Raw genomic sequence first — 20,970 nt, 5'->3', positions numbered from 1 at the left:
ACCCTGTAGTGAATGAGCCTTGCCGATTCAGCTCCCAGCGTCCTTTGGGGTGCTGGGCAGAAGGGACTCAACCAAGGACATGCAGCAGGTGAGTGGCAGAGGCAGGACCATCATCCACAGCCTTCCCGATGCTCCTCGGCAGAGCCAGTGCAAGGTGGGGCTCTTGACCTCCAGCTGGCTGCTTGCACCCGTCCCCCAGCCAGTAGAGAAAAATCCATCCACGGCGGATGCCACTCAGGGGCTTTCACAGAGGGAGCTGGTTGGGTTGGGGGCTGCCCCTGAGAAGGAGGAACGCTGCCCCCTAGCAAGGGTGGTGGGGAAAAGTCGGCACTCGCTGTGCCTGGTGGGTGGCCCGGCCCTGCGCTTGGCTACTCCGCTGCCTGACACAGCCTGGGGCCGTGCGGGTTCCCCTCCTCCCACCAGGGCAAAGGCAAGAGAGGCAAGAAAGCCAGGCCGGGGGGAGAGCGATCCAGTCTTGTAAACAGAACTTTATTGGCGGGGGAACTCCAGAGTTATACAGAGTTTGCTGCCGTCGCATGCATGGCCTGCACGGGTGAAAAGGAGAAAGGTCACAGGGGGCACAGGTCACAAGAGAACTGGCATCGCACCGGACCCCTCGCGTGGCAAGGCTCCGTCTCTGGAGGGCTGCATGCCTCGCACGCCTTATTTACAGCCGTGGGGTCCGGGGGCGGCACACGCGGCTTCCTCTGGGGCCGGGCGAGGCGCCCGCCCCTTCCCACGGAGCCCCCACCAGGCTGCCCCCTAACCCTGGGTGCCACCACGTTCCCCTGCCGTCTGCCCCCAGGCCTGGCTCTGCTCCCGCATCGAACTTCCCCTGCAAGAGCCTGGGCCCCCAGCCTCCCGTGGGAAAGCAGGGGCCTGGCGTGGCCGCCACTGGAAGCCAGCAGGACCCCTCCCAGTGCAGGCTAACCCTGGAATACCTTGCACCCGGGGGGGCTGCAGCTGGTGCATGGTACAGGCGACAGCTATGGGGCTGCAGCCCCTCTTGCCCCACAGCACAGCTCCCAGGGAGCCCCGGGCTGGAAGTGGCTGGTTTCGAGGCACGGCCCCCTCCAGCAGCTCGGCCCCAGGGCCAGGCGAGGGGGGTGCTTGGCCACGCCTGGTGGAGAAGGCCAAAGGGGGGCAGGCTGCAGGCCAGCACGAGGGAGGGGGCAGCAGCTTCCGCATTCCCGGGCCGTGTGCTCCTGGGCCGTGGGGCTAGTCCAGCTGCCACACCAGCCCCCAGCCAGCAAGTGCTCCCGGCCAGCACCACGGAGGTGCCCCCCCCCCGTCTTTCCTTGCCCTGTCCCCATGCTGCTGCGGGCAGAGGGTGCAGGCTTTGGGGGCGGGGTCCGGCCTCAGGCAGAGGGGACAAGCCAGGCCGTGCCCTGCAGCAGGGTCTGTCTTGGGCCCGGTGTCCCAGCCAACAGGCCTGCAGGGGACAGGAAGCCGGCTCCTGCCCCCATGCGGGCTGGAGACCTGGTTTCCGAGGCTTGTGGCTGGCCCCAGAGCCGGATGTGCTGAAATGCCGGGGGGAGGGGGGGGACCGTCCTGGTCAGCTCTCCGGCCTGCAGGCTCTCTGGGGAGCAACCGCCCCCCCCGCCCCAGAGGCTGGGAGAAGAAGCTGAGTGTCGGGTTGAGCATCTGAACTGGCATCTCCCTTGATCCGCCCCCCCGCAACCTTGGGAAGCTGCACCACCGGCTTAGCTGCCCCCAGCAGCGAGTGTAGCCGACAGCCGGTCCTACCCCGCCGGCTCCGAGCCTCCCGCCCAAGCCTGGGAAGATGGGAGCTGGATGCCAGTCATGGCTCGGGCCCGGAGGCTGGCGGGGGGCAGCGCCAGGCACCTACGCAGACACGCCCGCGTGGTCGTGGGCTCCCCGTGGCCTCTCGGGGCGCGGCGTCCGCAGCTACACTCCACCCTGTGCTTTAGAGAGAGGGGGCAGGAGCCTGACTTCCTGGAGAGCCCCTTCCCCACCTGGCGGCCAGCAGGCCTATGGAGGGGAATGGCCGGGGATCCGAGGGCGCTGCCCTGCCACAGGGCGAGACGCTCCCGACCCAAGCCGGAGGGATTGTGCAACTTGTGACAGAGGAAAGGAAAGTCAACCCGCAGCCTCCTCCCCGCGGCCAATGCAATGAAAAAGACAAACCCGCCCGCGCCCGGTAGCAAACCAGCCCCCACGGGTTTAAAACAACGACAAAAAGATTGTGCTTCCTAGTGTTCCAGCGCCATAGGCCCCCTGCTCGCCCTCCCCCCCACACCCGGGGGGCGGTTTGCAATCCCTACGGTGCCACTCGCGCCGGTTCTCCGCCCCTGCCCCTCCGGCAGCCACCTCCACCGGAGCACCGGGCTCCTCGGCCGTCGGGCGGCTGCGGAACCGTTTCCCGGCCAGTACTGGCCACTTGGCCTGGCCCCCGTCTGCCCGGGAAACGTGCCCGCCCTGCAGACGCAAACGGGCTGGACAGAGACCAGCCCAGCAGAGGGCCGGGGGGGGGGGGGGTAGCAGAAATGCCACAGAGAAGGAAGGGGGGGGCTATGGGGTGCCCAGGGTGACAGTTAAAGTGCTGGTGCAGCCGGCCGGGCGATTGGGGAGCCAAGACAGGTTGGCCGCCAGCTGGGGGCAAGGGACCCCCCCACCTCACGGTCCCCTCTCTCTGCGGGGTCCCCCGCGGGGCGGCGGCTGGCACCAGGCCAGGTCCTGGCGCTAGCTGGGCTGGCGGGGAAGCCGACAGGCCTCGGTCACCGCAGCCCTTCCTGGGCACGCAGCAGCAGCCCTGCCTCGGGTGGGGGCAGGCGGGCACCGCTCAGCCCAGTGTCAACAGCCCCTGCCCGGGGAGGCCGGAAGGGGGCCCCAGACCCTGTGGCCTCCCCGCTGGAGGCTGAGGGGGGCTCTGGCAGGGACCTGGCAGCATGGGGGGCGTAGAGGGGGGTGGGGAGAGAGGAGAGCGCTGGCTTTGGCCCCTCCTGGGAGGACAGCTCGGATACCCCGGCAGGCTGCTCCGCGTGGGGGGCTCGAGGAGCATCGCCCCCTGGCTAAAAGCCCTCCCACCCCACCAGCTCCAGTGCAAAGAGGAGGCGGCGATCCGGGTCGGGGGGAGCCCCCGGCTCACTTTCCAGCCAGCTGCCTTCCACCCCCTGGTGCCGCTTTGCTGTTATCTAGGGGGAGGGCGAAATCCTGTTTGCGTCTCGCCCTGGAGAGGGCCCCCGATCCTGCCCAGGTCCCACCGAAAAGGGGGAGCGAGTGGGCCAGGGCGGGAGAGGAGAGTCCGGTGAGGAAGCCTCAGCTGCCAGAGCAAATGCGGAGACCCAGTCCCCCCGCCAAATCCGCTCCTCTCTGGTGCCCCCGACAGTCACTTGCTGGAGACGCACGGGTCTCGGCTGGGTGGGAGCGAGGCTCCCTATGCTCCGCCCCCTCCACTGAAACCCCGCCCCCAAGAGGAGGCTATAAAACCAAACCACACCCTCTCCCCGGCCGTCTCCTATTTGACCGAGGGAGTCCGCTCCATGCCGTACTTGAGCAGGTGGCTGAGGTCCGTGAGGGCGTGCTGGCTGCCCAGCGTGGGAGCCCGCGGGGGCCCGGCGTGCCGACTGTACACCCCCGGGTTCTCTCCGCTGTTGAACGTGTGGTTCCTCTTGAGGTGGGCGGCCGCCTTGCTGGCCGCGTTGTTGCTATTGAAGTTCAGCTTGTCGGGGTTCCAGTGGCCGCCGTCGGCGTAGTCCCCGGCCTCCCCGCTCGGCGCCGACACCACCCGGCGCCGGTCCGGGCTGTCGTGCGGCGTGGCGGGGAACTCGCCGCAGGAGCTCCTGCCCACGCCGGGCCGGTGGGAGGGCGGGGGCCGTGGCCCCTCGCCGGGCTCCCGCCCCCCGCTCACCGGCAGGTAGTGCATGTCCCCCGAGGAGTCACTCGCCCCGTCCTCCAGCTCCTGGTCCATGAGCATGGAGTGGCAGGCGATGGGGATGACGCGCCCGGCCCGGAGGTGCTGGGGCCCCGGGGCGTGGCCGGAGTGCAGCAGGATGACGGAGGAGCCCGCGCAGGGCGGCTCGCGGATGGCGGCGTTGATGAGATTGTGGCTCTGCTCCCAGGTGCAGTTCTTGAGGCTGCCGGGGCAGCGTTTCTGCTGCAGGGGGGTCTGCTCGGGGGTGGGCAGCACCCCCGAGTCCAGGTCGTGCTGGCTGACCTTGAGGAGCCCTTTGGGCCAGCCGTTCTGCATGAGCGGGGCCAGCAGGTTCTCGGGCGGGCCCCCGCGGGCGCGCCGCTCGCCCAGCCGGCTGACGCTCACCACCGACTCGCTGTGCGCCAGGATGTTCTCCTTGTCCTTGCGCCGCGCCAGCTCCTTGCGGTCCCGGTGCCCCACGAACCAGCACACGCTGAAGCCCGAGATCACCGCCCCGATGGCGAAGGCGGCCACGGAGGAGATCACCAGCAGGTTGACGGAGACCAGCCCGTCGGGCTCCTCCACGAAGCTCTCGGTCACCAGCCCTAGGGCGAAGGAGGGGCGGGTGAGCCGGGCGCAGGGCATGGCCCGGACACCAGGCTCCCCCCGGTTCCTCCCAGCATCCCCTCCCCCCGGCCGTATCCCCCAGTTCCCCACGGCAGCCCCTCCCCCCTCCGACCATATCCCCCAGTTCCCCACAGCAGCCCCTCTCCCCTCCGACCATATCCCCCAGTTCCCCACAGCAGCCCCTCCGCCCCCCGGCCGTATCCCCCAGTTCCCCACGGCAGCCCCTCCCCCCTCCGACCATATCCCCCAGTTCCCCACAGCAGCCCCTCCCCCCTCCGACCATATCCCCCAGTTCCCCACAGCAGCCCCTCCCCCCTCCGACCATATCCCCCAGTTCCCCACAGCAGCCCCTCCGCCCCCCGGCCGTATCCCCCAGTTCCCCACGGCAGCCCCTCCCCCCTCCGACCATATCCCCCAGTTCCCCACGGCAGCCCCTCCCCTCCCCCCGGCCGTATCCCCCAGTTCCCCACAGCAGCCTCTTCCCCCCCCCCCCCACCGTATCACCCAGGCCGGCTGCTTGTCCTACCCCGAGTTCCCCACGACGGCCCCCACCAGCAAGCCCGGGGGGGGGGCACTTACCCTCACAGTCCCCGAGGTGCGAGGTGCTGCCTCCGGCGACGTCCTGCTCGAACACAGCCCTGCAGGGCGGCCGCAAGGAGGGAAGAGCTGGGTCAGCGGGAGGAGATGGGGCCGGCAGGCGGCCGTGCTGGGACAGAGCCTGCCTGCTGCCGGGGTGGGGCGGGGGGGGGGGGGGCTGCCATGCAGACAGGGGCCAGCTACCGGCCTGCCTGCTCCAGGAACCCAATGGGGCCCGGCGTGCTGAGGGGTGGCCCCTCTCCCGTCGGCGCCAGCGCAGGGCACAGCGTCCGGGGGTGGGGGGGATGGGAACAGGAGCAGGGGGCACTGCCCCCCGCAGTCAGCGCGGACCCCAGCGTGAGGCCTGCCCCATGCCCTGCAGTCAGCTGTGGGCTGGGCTGGGCGCTGGGGACCCCATGCCAGCTGCCCCGTGGAGCTGAGTCCAGTCATTACAGACCCTGGTGGGCCCTGAGTCCGGGAGCTCGCCCAGCGCCCCGGCCCGATTCCAGCGGGGGAGGGAATTCCAGCCTCCCCCCGTCCCAGAGAGGCCATATGGAAATGACGCCCCTTGGGGGTGCTGGGGGGCCCTCAGGGAATAGCAGTGGAAAGCGGGAGGGGGAAAAAGGCTCCCAGGGGACAGAGGGGATGGGAGCTGCTTGGGGGATGGTGCCTTTGAGGTTCAGTGGTGAATCCTCCCGGCTGCCGGCCTCTGAGCATCTCCCCAGGGGCAGGGGCACTGGGACTCTGGCAGGGAGGGGCCGGAGACGCTGCACGAGGAAGATCCCGAGCTCCTTTCGGCAGCAGAACCCTGGGCAAAACCAGCAAAGTCCCGCCCGGCTGGTGGGGGCCTTGTGCTGCTCCTGGCTGGGCCTGGGGCGTGAGATGAGCTTTCTCGTTCTCAGCCTGGCTCTCGGGGGCACCGCGGCACAAACCCCACCCGTCCAAGCAGGGCTGGCGCGCCTGGCCGGCTCAGCAGAGAGGCCGAGGGCTGAGCCACAGAACGGGCCCAGCGTAGCAGGGCAGAGGGATGGAGGCTCAGCCCCACAGGTCTCCCGCCTCCAGGGTGGTTAACCCAGCCCCACCCCAGCCCCGGAGGGGTGGCAGTGTCCAGCCTTACCTGGTGTTGGCCTCCAGGAAGATGCAGGAGCCCTCGGGGGTCCAGCCACAGTAGGGGTCCCGGCTCGCAAGGCAGCTCCTGAGACCCAGCAGGAAAGGGGGATGGTTAGAGGTCTCCAGGCCCCGGCCCGGTGGATCGCGGGTGCCCAGGACAGATCTTTGGGCGGGTGTTTCACACAGACTGGGCCACACCTCTCTCTGGCGTAGGCCTCCTGGAGCCGGCCTGGTCAGGCGGCAAAGAACCTGGCTCAGGCTCTTGGGGACGAGCGATGCGCCTCGCGGGCGCTGCCAAGGACCCGGGCTGACCAGATCAGTGAAGATCCACTAGCCGAGAGGCCAGCACGTGCACCGGCAGCGGGGGATGGTGGGGGGGTCTGGCCCCAGGACGCTGGGGACCCTTGTGGTGTCCGTGAGCAGGGCCCATCTCGCCCTGCAAAGCGCCTGGCACACACAGAAGGGACACGGACGCACTGGAGAGGGGCCAGTGGGGGAACGGCCAAAATGATGGGGGGGCTGGAGCACATGACCTCCGAGGAGAGACTGGGGATTGGGGCTTGTTCAGTCTGCAGAAGGGAAGAGTGGGGGGGGGGGGGTTGAGAGCAGCCTGCAACTCCCTGAAGGGGGGTCCAAAGGGGATGGCGAGAGGCTGGTCTCAGTGGTGACAGTGGCAGAACAAGGAGCAATGGGCTCAAGTTGCAGCGGGGGAGGGCTAGGTTGGATATTAGGAAAAACCATTTCCCTAGGCGGGGGGGGGGGGGGGTGAAGCACTGGGCTGGGTTCCCTAGGGAGGGGGTGGAATCTGCATCCCTAGAGGGGTTTAAGTCCCAGCTTGACACAGCCCTGGCCGGGATGATGGAGTCGGGTTGGTCCTGCCTCGGGCAGGGGGCTGGACTCGACTCCTGAGGCCTCTCCCAGCTCTGGGATTCTAAGGGGCCCTGATCTAGCCAGGGGGTCGAGGTGCAGCCCCAAATCGTCACTTCCCCGGAGCTCCGTTCCGAGCACGCTCAGCTCCCCGCGCCCAGCACTCCCAGGGGAGGAAGCTGCAGCACCATCACCCGCGCCCCTTCGCACCAACGCCCACACTGCCTCGCACCAACGCCCACGCTGCCTCGCACCAACGCCCACGCTGCCTCGCACCAACGCCCGTGCCCCTTCGCACCAACACCCACGCTGCCTCGCACCAACGCCCACGCTGCCTCACACCAACGCCCGTGCCCCTTCGCACCAACGCCCACGCTGCCTCACACCAACGCCCGTGCCCCTTCGCACCAATGCCCACGCTGCCTCGCACCAACGCCCGTGCCCCTTCGCACCAACGCCCACGCTGCCTCGCACCAACGCCCGTGCCCCTTCGCACCAACGCCCACGCTGCCTCGCACCAACGCCCGTGCCCCTTCGCACCAACGCCCACGCTGCCTCGCACCAATGCCCGTGCCCCTTCGCACCAACGCCCACGCTGCCTCGCACCAACGCCCGTGCCCCTTCGCACCAACGCCCACGCTGCCTCGCACCAATGCCCGTGCCCCTTCGCACCAACGCCCACGCTGCCTCGCACCAACACCCACGCTGCCTCGCACCAACGCCCGTGCCCCTTCGCACCAACGCCCATGCTGCCTCGCACCAACGCCCACGCTGCCTCACACCAACGCCCGTGCCCCTTCGCACCAACGCTCACGCTGCCTCACACCAACGCCCACGCTGCCTCACACCAACGCCCGTGCCCCTTTGCACCAACACCCACGCTGCCTCGCACCAACGCCCACGCTGCCTCGCACCAACGCCCACACTGCCTCGCATCAACACCTGCGCCCCTTCGCACCAACGCCCGCGCCGCCTCGCACCAATGCCCACGCTGCCTCGCACCAACGCCCACGCCCCTTCACACCAACGCCCACGCTGCCTCGCACCAACACCCGCGCCCCTTTGCACCAATGCCCACGCTGCCTCGCACCAATGCCCACGCCCCTTCGCACCAACGCCCACGCTGCCTCACACCAACACCCACGCCCTTTCACACCAACGCCCAGGCTGCCTCGCACCAACACCTGTGCCCCTTTGCACCAACACCTGCACCCTCTCACACCAATGCCCATGCTGCCTCACACCAACGCCTGTGCCCTTTCGCACCAACGCCCACTCTGCCTCACACCAACGCCCGTGCCCCTTCACACCAACACCCACACTGCCTCGCACCAACGCCCACACTGCCTTGCACCAATGCCCACCCTGCCTCGCACCAACGCCCGTGCCCTCTCGCACCAACGCCGTCGTGTGCCTGCATCAGGATCTGCCTTTGCCGACAGGGTCAGACGCTGCATCGCACCCTGGTCTCAGCCAGCTCGCAGCTCCAGGGCGTGCCCACGCAGGGGGGCTGGGGCTAGAGGCAGGGAAGAGGCCTGGGAGATTCCCTCTCGGCCACCCCATGCAGCGCCCCCTTGCCCCTGTTTTGTGGCTCCCTCGGTGGTGATTTTCCTGGAGAAATCGCTCGCTGCCTTCGGCTCTGTCCCTGCCCAGCAGCTTTGGAGCTCCAGGAGCTTCCCTCGGGGGCAGGTGCTAAGCCGAGACGGGCTGAAAGCGATCGCCTCTCGGGCTCGGATAACAAGGCAGGGAGACGCTGTGACCCTCGGCCCCCACTGCGCACTGGGAGGCATTAGAGCTGGGCCGCCGGGCTCCCTGGCCCCCCAGAACCACCGCCATAGGGCAGCGGCCCAGAGAGGAGGGAAAGGCTGTGGGGCAGAGCCTGGCTGACCCCACGTTTGTGGGAGGGTGGGTACGAACCCCTCCTGCCCCCCGTGTTATAGTCACGCCCCTCCCCACAGAGACAGGCAGAGCAATCCGACCCCCAACCACCCGTGCTGGGGGGAGGGATACTGTACGGAAACCCGCCCCCCCCTTCCGGCTGCTGGAGCCCTTCGGCGGAGGGAGGGCCGAGACGGGAACACTCACTTCATGCAGCCGGAGTGCTGCTGGCATCGGGCAGCGGGCACCCTCACCACGCAGGGGGGGAAGGCCAGCAGCAGGGACCCCGTCGCTTTGTCCAGCTCCATGGCCAAGAGCCGCCTCTCCTCCTCGGTGTCTCGGCCGCACCTGCAGACAGACCGGAGGGGAGTCTCAGTCCGGCCGCGCCCAGGGGAGAGCTGCGCGCCCGACTCCGGGCTGCCCCTACGGGGAGGAGCCAGGATGCTCCTGGACTGGTCCAAGGAGGGTCCGGGGCACTGGGGCCGCCTGCATCCTTCCCCCTGGGCAGAGATCCCCACGCTCTCCCCTGCCCCTCGGGAAGGACCAAGTCAAGCCGGGCACCCGAGATCTGTTCGTGCTGCAGGTGATGGTGGGCAGGGATGGGCAGGGATGGGCAGGTGCTGCAGGTGGGCAGGGATGCCCGGAGCGGGGCCGTCAGGGGGCCTGAGACCCGGCACTGATCACACCCTGCGCTGACGTGGGGTGTGAACCCACCCGAGCAGTCTGACCCCTCGCGGAACCCAGCTGCTCTGCCGGGGCCGGAGAATTCCACGGCAGCCCGGGACACAGACCAGCCCTGGCAGGTCTAAACCCGAGTCGGCGCCTCCTCTCCCCTTCCCCCCTGGGGGCTGTGAGCTGGCTGAGGGTCCTGGCCGGGGGGGCGGGGGGGTGGGGGGGAGGCAGGGCCGCATTCTGACTTTCGTGGGCCCTAGGCACTTTTGCCGTCGTGGGCCCCTCCCACCATAAGAATCTCAATATTAAAAATGATTGTCGATATCACTTTAATTATTTCAACATTTTATTTTTTTTCTGTTTTAGGCAAAATGTAAGAGATTTGCGGGGGCCCTAAAAGTTTCATTTTTTTCCGATGTGAGAATAAATTAAAACATTGTCTTCGACCCTAAAAGTTCATTTTTTTCTTCTGATTTTAAAAGAAATTAAAACATTTTCGTGAGCCCCTAAAAGTACCGTGGGCCCTAGGCAATGTGCCTACTGGCTAAGTCGGCCCTGGGGGGAGGTCTCAGGCCGCCTCAGCCAGCCCTGACTTGTCCTGGGGTCAGAGACAAGAGTCGGCAGATGCCCAGGAGCCAAGGAGAGGGCACGAGGGTGTCTCCATTGCAGAGGGTGGGGACAAGCCAGCTCTGGGTGGCTCCCAGCTTCCTAGACTGCAAAGACTCCCCCAGGAGTGGGGTTAGGGTTGCGGGGGGGAGGGGGGAGAGGGATCCCTTGTCAGGCAGCAAAGCAGCTTGGGATAAGCAGAGGCTGTGGGCTGAGTCCTAGGGTTTCCTTTTACCTGCCACCGCAGGGTTCCAAATCCCTTTACTTGCTGCTATCTGACTCTCCCAAGCCCTGGGAAATGCGCTTCTGTTTGGGTTTGCTACAGACCCGTCGTCACGGGCCGAGGCCAGATGACACCAGCACCCCGGGGTGCGAGGCGGGTGTCCAGACGCAAGGGACGGGGCCCTCGGGTGCCACAAGAACAGCTGCCGAGGAGCGTAATCCCGGGGACTTGCCCCACGTGGACACAGAGGGTGTGTCTAGACTGCAGGGTTTGGTCGACAAAAGTGGACGTTTGTCAACAAAACTGTACCTGCGTCTACACTGCCGCCGAGTTCTGTTGATATAACGCGGCAGTTTTGTCGATGGCGGTAAACCTCGTTCTACGGGGAATAGCGCCTTTTGTAGACAGAGTTGGCTGTGTCTACACTGGGCCACTTATTCCAGAAAAGCAGCCGCTTTTCCGGATTAAGCTGCGAGCTGTCTACACTGGCCCCTTGAATTTCCGGAAAAGCACTGACGATCTACTGTAAGAAATCAGCCGCTTTTCCAGAAAAACTATGCTGCTCCCGCTCGGGCAAAAGTCCTTTTTCCGGAAAACTGTTCCGGAAAAGGGCCAGTGTAGACAGTCTTTTCCGCAAAAAAGCCCCGATTGCGAAAATGACGATCTGGGCTTTTTTCCGGAAAAGCGTCTACACTGGCCATGGACGCTTTTCTGGAAAAAGGGCTTTTCCGGAAAAGCATCCTGCCAGTGTAGACGCTCTTTTTCCGGAAATACTTATAACGGAAAACTGTTCTGTTTTAAGCATTTCCGGAAAAAGGTGCCAGTGTAGACACAGCCAGTTCTGTCCACAGAAGGCGTTATTGCATCTACGCTGTCCTTTGCGTCTACATTCTCTTGTCGACAAAGCGGCTTGTTTGTCGACACATCTGGATGCAGTCTAGACACTCTTTGTCACACAAGCTTTGTTGACAGTATCTGTCGACAAAGCCTCTGTTGACAAAAGCCTGTGGTCTAGATGAACGCAGAGAGAGCTCCCTGCTGCCATGAGAAAACCCCTTCGTTAACCCCGAGAAAGCAGCACGGAGATGCGGCTCCCTCTGTCCGGGTGCTTACGCCAGGCCCATCCCCGTGGACTTTCCCGTTCTCTGGGAACGCTGAGGCCGTGGCGACGTACCTGCCGGGGTGGTAGGTCTCAAACTCCTCCAGGAGCAGGCTCTGGCTCCCGGCGCTGATGGCTGCAGGGCTGGCGCTGACGTTGGGCTGGATCAGGAACTTGAGGACGGTGCCGGTGTTGGAGCCCAGGAAGACCACGGTGCGGTTACCCCAGGGCCCCGCCGCACTGTCCACGACAATCTTACGGAGCTGATACCTGCGGAGCGGGGCAGACGGAGGGGGAAGTGGGATCGCTTGTTATTGCTCGTGGCAGCTGATTTCAGGAGAAGCCCAGAGAAGAGGTGATGGGCAGTGAGGCAGGAGGAAGGGGAGATGGGACAGTGACTCGGGGTTAACACACCTAGTGTGGCTCGGACGCTCTGTAGCTAGAAAAGAATTGCCGAGTTACCGCGCTGACTGCCCTCCTGCCAGTGTGCGTGAGAAATCTACATCCCGGCCAGAACCCACCCAGATCCCCAACAGACCCCAGCTAGATCCCCACCAGACCCCATCCCAGTTCCCCACCCAATTCCAACCCACATTCCCACCAGACCCCACCCCAGATCCCCACCAGACCCCATCCCAGTTCCCCACCCAATTCCAACCCACATTCCCACCAGACCCCAACCCAGATCCGTACCAGACCCCAACCCAGAGCCCCACCTGTTCCCATCGCAGTTCCCCACCCAGTCCCAACCCACATTCCCACCAGACCCCACCCCAGACCTTCACCCGATCCCATCCCAGATTCCAAACTGGATCCCAAATTGAATGTGTCCCAAATACCCAGTAGGACACCAGGCACCAGGCATCCCGCAGGACCCCCTAGGAAGCAAAGGTTCCAGGCTAGGCCCATGGTGGGTGCCAGGTGGCACCGGGCTACATGGAGACAGCAGATCCCCATATGTAGCGTCCCCGTGACGCAGCTCAACCCAGGGCTCTGCCCTGTGCTGTGGGCAGGGACCACTCAGCCAGCCCCGAGTCCCTGTGCGGAGGGGGCGCCCCACAATGCCTGAGCCCTGTCCCAGCAGCAGGGGGGTGATTTGCTTCCTGTGGTCTCAGCGGGGGGGGGGGCTTGCCTAGAATCCCAGGGCTGGAGGAGACCTCAGGAGGCATCAAGTCCAGCCCCCTGCCCAAGGCAGGACCAACCCCAACTCAATCAGCCCAGCCAGGACTTGGTCAAGCCGAGACTTAAAAACCTCTAGGGGTGGAGATTCCACCCCCTCCCCCGCCCAGGGAACCCATCCCAGCGCTTCCCCACCCTCCCAAGGAAACAGTTTTTCTTAATATCCAACCTAGACCTCCCCCACCGCAACTAGCAGGCTCCTCCCTTACTGCAGCCTCCCCCAGGCAAACACACATGCACACAGCAGACAGACACGCGTGTCCCCATGTACTCCCAGCAGCACATACACGCACACACCTGCAGGCACGCATACGCAGGACACAATGCACGTTTATACAACCCAGCCCACAGCTCACACACAGGCATGCACTTTTATACCCCCCCCCCAGCACACAGGTAGCATCTGGAAACCCCAGGCAAGGACCGGACCCCACTGTGCTAGGCGCTGTACAAACACAGGACAGATCCCGCCTCCAACCAAATGACAGCGATTTAAATATCGGCATAGAGACTACATGTATTAAGTTTGCAGATGATACCAAGCGGGATGGGGTTGCGACTGCTCTGGAGGACAGGGTCATAATTCAAAATGATCTGGACAAACTGGAGAAATGGTCTGAGGCAAACAGGATGAAGTTGAATAAGGACAAATGCAAAGTGCTCCATTTAGGAAGGAACAATCGGTTTCACACATACAGAATGGGAAGTGACTGTCTAGGAAGGAGTACGGTAGAAAGGGATCTCAGGGTCATAGTGGACAACAAGCTGAATATGAGTCAATAGTGTGACGCTGTTGCAAAAAAGCAAACACAATTCTAGGATGCATTAACAGTTGTGTTGTGAGCAAGACCCGAGAAGTCATTCTTCCGCTCTACTCTGCGCTGATTAGGCCTCCGTTGGAGTTTTGTGTCCAGTTCCGGGCACCACATTTCAAGAAAGATGTGGAGAAATTGGAGAGGGTCCAGAGAAGAGCAACAAGAATGATGAAAGGTCTAGAGAACATGATCTGTGAAGGAAGACTGAAAGAACTGGGCTTGTTTAGTTTAGAAAAGAGAAGATTGAGAGGGGACATGATAGCGGTTTTCAAGTACCTAAAAGGGTGTCACAAGGAGAAGGGAGAAAACTTGTTCTTCCTGGCCTCTGGGGATAGAACAAGAAGCAATGGGCTTAAACTGCAGCAAGGGAGGCTTAGGTTGGACATTAGGAAAATGTTGATAACTGTAGGGATGGTTAAACACTGGAATAAATTGCCCAGGGAGGTTGTGGAATCTCCATCACTGGAGGGATTTAAGAGCAGGTTGGACAGACACCTGTCAGGGATAATCTAGACGGAGCTTGGTCCTGCCTTGAGGGCAGGGGGCTGGACTCGATGACCTCTCGAGGTCCCTTCCAGTCCTAGTATTCTATGATTTTATGACAGTCCAAAGAGGTAGACCCCCCCACACACTATATACACTCACCTGTACACCAGGCATCCATGCCCACAGCAGAAGCCGGGCAGCACACGCAGAGCAGAAAGGAACACACCGGACAAGCAATCTGGACACAACCCCCCTCCACACACAGTCCCATCCCTGCTTCCACACAACACACCTGCACATCACACATCCGTGATTCCCTTGCTGGGCAATACACATCCTCACAGCTCCACGCTCGGGATGTAAACTGCAGTCAATTCAGCAATAAGCAAAAGCTTGTAGGTTAATGCTATAGACTAGATGCATCCTTCCCGCCCTGGCCCCCGCCCGCCACCACCAGTATATTTTTTAGCAGGCTGGCCAGCAGCCCGGCTCAGTCCTGGCTCACATCGGGTCTGGGAGCTCAGCCCCCTCCGCCCCAGCCAGGGGCGTTGCCACCTTGCACTGCTGTCTCAGAGCTAGCAGCGCGGGGTGACAGGCAGCCGGTCTGCAAGGGGAGCTGGCTTTGAAACTGGCTCCCCTCGTGGCCCAGCTCCCGCCTGGCACCCCACGCTGCTGCCTCTGGTACAGACTGGCTGTCGGCCCTGCCCCTGGGGATTAGAGAATAGTTGAGTAATAGATCAGGGTTCACGAGGTTAATCGACTGTTTAATTAACCGAGATTTAACATCCCTGCCCACGCACAGACAGAAAGACCCACAGACCCACAGACAGACAGGCCCCCAAGAGGCCGTGCTAAGGCTGGGCAGAGGAGGGGAAGAGATCGGGGGGGGGGGACGGGACACAACCTCTAGAGAAAGCTGCCACTAAACAAGAGGCTCCTTGCCCTTCCCTCACCCCCCCCCAAAGAGTCAGTGAGAGTCAGGGTCTGTCTACACTACAGCGCTAATTTGAACTAGCATGTCCACATTAAGTGGACCCTGAACCGGGGTTAAGGATGGCCGGAAGCAGTGCCAGCAGGGCATCAGAGGAGGACTTAGAGCGTGGAGCTGCTGTCTCAGGCTAGCCGAGGGCTGTGCTTAAAGGGACCCGACCCCCACCCCGGACACACAGTTCTAAGGGGTGCCCCGCTTGCAAACCAGTCCTGGCTTGGAGTGCCCTGAGTGCCCACACTGGGCACATCACAGCACTCAGCCATCAGACCGGCTGCACTTGCCGCAGGCTGCCATCTGGGGAGAGGGGGCAATTGAGGGGCTGCAGGAGAGCTTCCACCCCCAGAAGCCCGCAGAGCCAGCCCAGTCCTCCCCATCGGGGGCTCGTGCCCCATTACTCCCTCACCTCCTTCCACTTACCCTTCCCTAGCCCCTCTTCTTGATGTACAAAATAAAGATAACGTGTCTTCAAAAATGGAATCTGTCTTTATTGAACAAAACTGGGGGAGACTGGGAAAAGGAGGTGGGAGAGGGGAAGAGAGAGGCCGGGAGAGGGGAGGGCAACTAAAATGATCAGGGGTTGGGAACAGGTCCCATATGAAGGGAGGCTAAAGAGACTGGGACTTTTCAGCTTAGAAAAGAGGAGACGGAGGGGGGACAGGATAGAGGTCTCTAAAAGCAGGAGTTGGGTGGAGAGGGTGCATACAGAAAAGTTCTTCATTAGTTCCCATAAAGAAGGACTAGAGGACACCAAAGGAAAGGAATGGGTAGCAGGCTTCCAAGTAGTAACAGAAAGTTCTTCTTCACAAAGCAAAGAGTCAACCTGTGGAACTCCTTGCTGCAGGAGGCTGTGAAGGCTAGAACTGGAACAGAGTTTAAAGGGAAGTGAGATCAAGTCATGGAGGTTGGGTCCATGGAGTGGTATTAGCCAGGGGGTAGGAGTGGTGTCCCTGCCCAAGGTTTGTGGAAGGCTGGAGAGGGATGGCACGAGACAAATGGCTTGGTCACTGTCTTCGGTCCATCCCCTCCAGGGTCCCTAGGGTTGGCCGCTGTCGGCAGACAGGCTACTGGGCTAGATGGACCTTTGGTCTGACCCAGGACGGCCATTGTAAGCTCAGGGCTCAGGGTCGGGGGTCTCAGTGGAACCCCTTGATTCTCTTGCACACCTGCTCCTGGGTGGCCAGGCTGGCAGCTCTCCTGCCCAAGCCGGCCACTTTCCTGTGCCTAGTGCGGAGATCGTGGACGAGTTCCACGATGTCCGCACTAGCCCAGGTGGGTGCCTGCCTCTTGCGGTCCCGGGCAAGCTCCCGGGAGCCGCCAGCCTGGTCCCGGGAAGAGGGGGAGGGCTGGGGGGCATCGGGTGGCTGGCTCGTGCCGTGCCAGGTGCAGGGTCTGCTGGCTGGGTGCTGGCAGGCTTGCACCTGGCACGGGCACCGTAGCCAGACCATGCCCCTTTAAGGGGTCCGGGGCCGGGAGGGGGGCAGTAGAGTTTCCCTGGTGTTGGCCAGAGTGGCCACCAGGGAAACCTGGGGAGGACTAGCCTCCCACTAGTTCGAATTAAGGGGCTACACACCCCTTAATTCGAACTAGCTAGTTCGAACTAGGCTTAATCCTCGTGGAATGAGGATTACCTAGTTCGAACTAAGCGCTCCGTTAATTCGAATTAAATTCGAACTAACGGAGCGCTAGTGTAGCGCCTATGAAAGTTAGTTCGAACTAACTTTGTAGTGTAGACATACCCTAAGAGTTTCTGTTGTCTCATTACAGCCGTAATTATCTGCGCCGCCGAGCTCCGGCTGGTTTGCATTTTCGCAGCGCTGGTCCCATGCACTGTGCGCCCCACCCCCGCCTGCTGCCTCCCGCGGGCACGTCATCCCGGCCTGGCAGGCGCCCGCGGGCCCCCTCGCACGGCACTTGTCTCTGTCCCCGTCCTCCTTGCTGCCTGCATTTGATCTCCACTCGTGTGATGCGAACTCCCTGCCCCCCTCCCCGTCACACCCCCACTTCAACCCCTCGACTCCCAGCGAGTGATGCATCTGCCCATCAACACGAGCCCCCGGAGCCGCGGGTTGGGAGCTTCTGGCTGGAGAGCCAGGGAATGATGCTTGATTAATTCCACATAAAACAGCAATTAAAGCAGATTTAATTAGAACGAGGCAATCTCGGCTGCAAAGTTTAGAAGATTTATCAACCCTCTTGGTGCTCTCTGTCCCCGCACGTGCACACGCGCGCGCACACACACGTGCACATATTACACGCATCCACCCACTCACAAATGCAAATGAACACACCAGTACACACTTACACATGAACACACATTTGCAAGCGCATGTACACACACAAGTGCACACAACTAGACGGGCATGTATCCACACTCTCCCAAATGCACAAACACACACACACACACACACAAGTGCACGTGTGTACACACAACTGTAGACACACTCAAACACACATGTACACACACGTGGAGAAACGCACCTGCACAAATGCACACATACACACAGAAATGCAGATTCACTCACAAGCATGCACGCACACACACAAGTATAGACACACATATGCACAAGTGTATTGGTATGCACGTATGTCCCCCTACACTCACAAGTGCGTACATACACATGCACACACTCACTCACAAGGGCACATATGTACATTAGGGATGTAAAGTCCCATTGAATTAGTTAACCAGTTAAACATTGAGTTTAACCTGTTAACTGATTAAACGCCTCCCTCCCCCGCCCACCATGCCCAGCTGGAGCAGCCCCTGTGCCCTGAGCAGGGGCTGCTCCAGTTCGGCTGCTTCCAATCCTGCGCGGGGCTGCCGGCTCCCAGTCTGCGCGGGCTTGCGGCCCTGGAGTCGGCAGCCCCACACCGGGTGGCAGGGAGATGGCAGCTCCCCCACCTGCTGCTACTTCTGCCCCACATTCCGCGGGAGGCTGCTGATCCCCCGTGTGCGCAGGGCGGGTCCTGGGTAACAATTAACTGTTACCGATAAGCATCACCTGTTAGTGGTTAAGTAACCGGTAAAGCGGCTACCCGTTGACATCCCTAACGCACATACACGAGTATACACGTACACACACACTCCAGTGCACGTGGGCACACACATGCACACCCTTGAATGCACTCACACATGCACACGCGTGTGCATGCACTCACGTGCACATGCGTGTGCGTGCACTCACACGGGCATGCACTCTCGTGTGCACACGCGTGCACACACTCTTTGCATCATTTAACTCCATGGCAGGGCCTGCTCCTGGCTGCTTAGACGGGGAAGAAGAGGGGAGCCAGCCCTGCCCGACACTCAGTCAGCTCTGCCCTGAACACCCGCAGGGCCATGGCTCTCTCCCCCTGGCTGGGAGCAGCGAGGCCAGGCGGGTGGCCGTGGCTGGAGGACGTGCTACCCCTGGTTACAGGGGGGCTTTGTGCTGCTTAGGAAGAGCCGAGACGCTGACGTGCTCCTGCCCTAACCTGGCAGCCGGTCTGGCCGTGGCCTGGGCCCCACGGGTGCCGGGGAGGGGCCAGCATGGCGGCGCGGGCGGGTTTCTCACCGGGTCATGGTGCGGATGATCCACGGGGCATGGCCCAGCGAGGGCACCGACTCGTCCATCAGGGGATGCGTCTTCATGAAGTTGAGGATCTCGTCCGGGAAGGAGCTGGAGGAGTTGTAGCGCATGCCGGGGGCCGCGCAGCACCCGGGCCTGCGGGCAGAGGGGAGCAACAGCTGAGTGGCACACGCGCCGCCCCCAGCCTTGGCCCCTCCCACCCCTTTTTGTCCCACCCGGAGGGTGCAGCTGACGGCCGTGGCCCAGGCGGGCGGGGGGGGGGGGGGCGGCGACCTGAGCAACGCTGTGGCCAATGGGTCATGATTGCCCCACTAGCCCCCCTGCGGGGTCAGGTCCCAAACCCTCAGTCTTGTCTGGGCTACATGTGGCTCCTGAGCAGAGCGAGGGGCGGGGGGGCGGGGGGAGGCGGGCTAAGGCGCAGGGCGATGGGGCAGCGACGCACTAAGACACAGCGCCAAGGGTGCGGGAGGGGGGTGACACCTCAGGACACTGGATCTGGGACAACCCAAGACCCAGGCTGGGGGAGTGGAAGGACCCCCAGGACCTAGGGAGGGGATGGACTCCTGGGGACACCGGCAGAGGGTGGGGGAGGGGAGGGACCTGCCAGGACATGGGGCCCAGAGCGGGGCAGGGTTAATCAGTGGCATGGACATTGCTCCACGGCCACGTCCTCTGCCGGGCTGGCCCGCCCACAGCCCGAGCGGGGCCCCTGCTCTGGGGCGCGCCGCCCACTCACCGCGGCTTCGGCACCAGCTCCTCCGGCACGGGCGTCCAGATGGACTCGGGGGATTTCTGCTCCCGGAAGCGCCCCTCAAAGACTGAGGCCACCTGCGCCATGTCGAAGGCGCAGACCGCTGAGCCGGGGATGCTGCAGGGACACACGGGCCATGAGAGCCGCGTCGCTGGCCTCCCGGCCTCCACCCCCACCCCCAGGGCCGGACTAAGGCATGGGCTAGCCGGGCAGCTGCCCGGGGCACCAACCTATGGAGGGTGCCTGATGGCAGCTGTAAGGGGCGCACGGTGCCCCTTATCGCTGCCATCAGGCGTCGTGCGCCCGGCTCCCGGCTCGTGGGCTGCAGCAGCTCCCAGCGGCCACCCGGGGCGGGGGCCATATTAACCCTTGCAGCGCCAGCCAGCAGCGCCCTTCCCCTCGTGGCTACGGGGCCCTGCACGGCCAGGTTCAGCCTGCCCCGGGTGTGCCCGGGCTGCACGCTAGCGGCAGTAGCCGGGCTGGGCACGTGAGTCCTGCCGCCGCCAGCTCCGCACACCCTCCCCCACGCACCGGGAGGGGCCGCGCATGCCCCCTCCTCCAATTAAACTGTCTGCCCGGGGCGCCGGAATGGCTCGGTCCGGCCCTGCCCACACCGCGTGGGCCCCCCCTGCCCCAGCCCCGTTTAGGATCCACTGGGGGTTGGCTTCTGTGTGGCCCGGCTTGGCCAGCTGGGCACTGGCCCAAAGCCGAACGGGCTGCATGAAAAGACTCCCGCTGGCTCCACCGGCCTTGGCGCTGGCCCTCAGGGCTCGTGCAGGGCATGAGCGCAAGTCCACGTGCTTGTGCAGGCACGTGGGTGCACGTGGGTGCACGTGGGTGTGCGCACACAGCAAGGGGACTTTCAGAGAAGGTGGGAACGAGCCACACCCAATTGGGTCATTATGTCGGGCCCAGCGCTGAGACGCAGGCTGCAGGATCGGGCCCCCACACTAGCCGGGGCAGACGCCTGACCTCGGGGGAGGCGCTGACGTCAGCTGGGGGCGAAATGACCAGCAGGGAGACAGGCCCAGCTGGCCACGGGGCCGAGGGCCCCTCCCATCCTGCCACGGAAGACCGACCTGTTGGCGGGCGTGGAGAAGACGGCCAGCACCACGGGCCGCCCGCCCAGCTCCACGATGTCCGTCACCGACTGGATCACGTTGAAGTAGAAATGCGAGTCCCCCGGCACGGAGCAGTTCAGCCGGGCCTTGAGGAAGGACGTCCACTGCTTCTCCAGCACCCGCTGCGAGCCGCCCATGTCGTTCTTACACACCCGGGCCACCCGGGACACCACCACCTGCAGCAGGGACCAGCGCGGGGATGGGCGCCACGGCGGGGGGACACCTGCCCCCCAGCCCAGGCTGGCTCCGCCAATGAACTGCCTGCCAAGCCCACCTGCCCACCCCAGAGCTGCTGTGCCCCCTGCCCCTGGCTGCTCAGTGGCTGTTTCCCTGCAGGACCCCGGTGAGACTGAGTTTTGAGGGGTGCAGCGTGGTGCACCCTAGTTATCTCCCATGGAGAGTGGATCTAACAGCCCCCGGGCTAACACCCACCATGTCTGCTCGGCCCTGCACTGGGTCCCTGTCATGGGACCGGCACTTCAAAGACTAGGGAGCGACTCCCTGCTCTGCCACTGACCGGGTGGGC

The 20,970-nt window shown here is 63.6% G+C and overlaps 1 protein-coding gene across 3 annotated transcripts in view; it reads right to left on the bottom strand.

The window, feature by feature from the left end:
• Window positions 1–468: 468 nt before the first annotated feature.
• SEMA6B (semaphorin 6B) overlaps window positions 469–20,970 on the bottom strand; it is an 89,855-nt gene continuing 69,353 nt past the window's right edge. For all 3 annotated transcript variants that reach the window (XM_075903047.2, XM_075903049.2, XM_075903048.2), the window contains exons 10-17: window positions 20,403–20,620; window positions 19,309–19,440; window positions 18,558–18,707; window positions 11,608–11,802; window positions 9,140–9,280; window positions 6,195–6,272; window positions 5,081–5,139; window positions 469–4,479 (exon numbers count right to left, since the gene is read on the bottom strand). In XM_075903047.2, coding sequence (XP_075759162.2) covers window positions 3,479–4,479; window positions 5,081–5,139; window positions 6,195–6,272; window positions 9,140–9,280; window positions 11,608–11,802; window positions 18,558–18,707; window positions 19,309–19,440; window positions 20,403–20,620 — 1,974 coding nt within the window. In that variant the 3' untranslated portion in view covers window positions 469–3,478. The remainder of the gene's footprint in view (window positions 4,480–5,080; window positions 5,140–6,194; window positions 6,273–9,139; window positions 9,281–11,607; window positions 11,803–18,557; window positions 18,708–19,308; window positions 19,441–20,402; window positions 20,621–20,970) is intronic.

Source organism: Pelodiscus sinensis, chromosome 32 (genome assembly GCF_052426305.1).
Source record: "Pelodiscus sinensis isolate ZL-2025 chromosome 32, ASM5242630v1, whole genome shotgun sequence".
Classification (NCBI taxonomy): domain Eukaryota; kingdom Metazoa; phylum Chordata; order Testudines; family Trionychidae; genus Pelodiscus; species Pelodiscus sinensis.
Note: the sequence above shows the minus strand (reverse complement) of the source record. Positions and strands in the feature narration are given on the sequence as shown.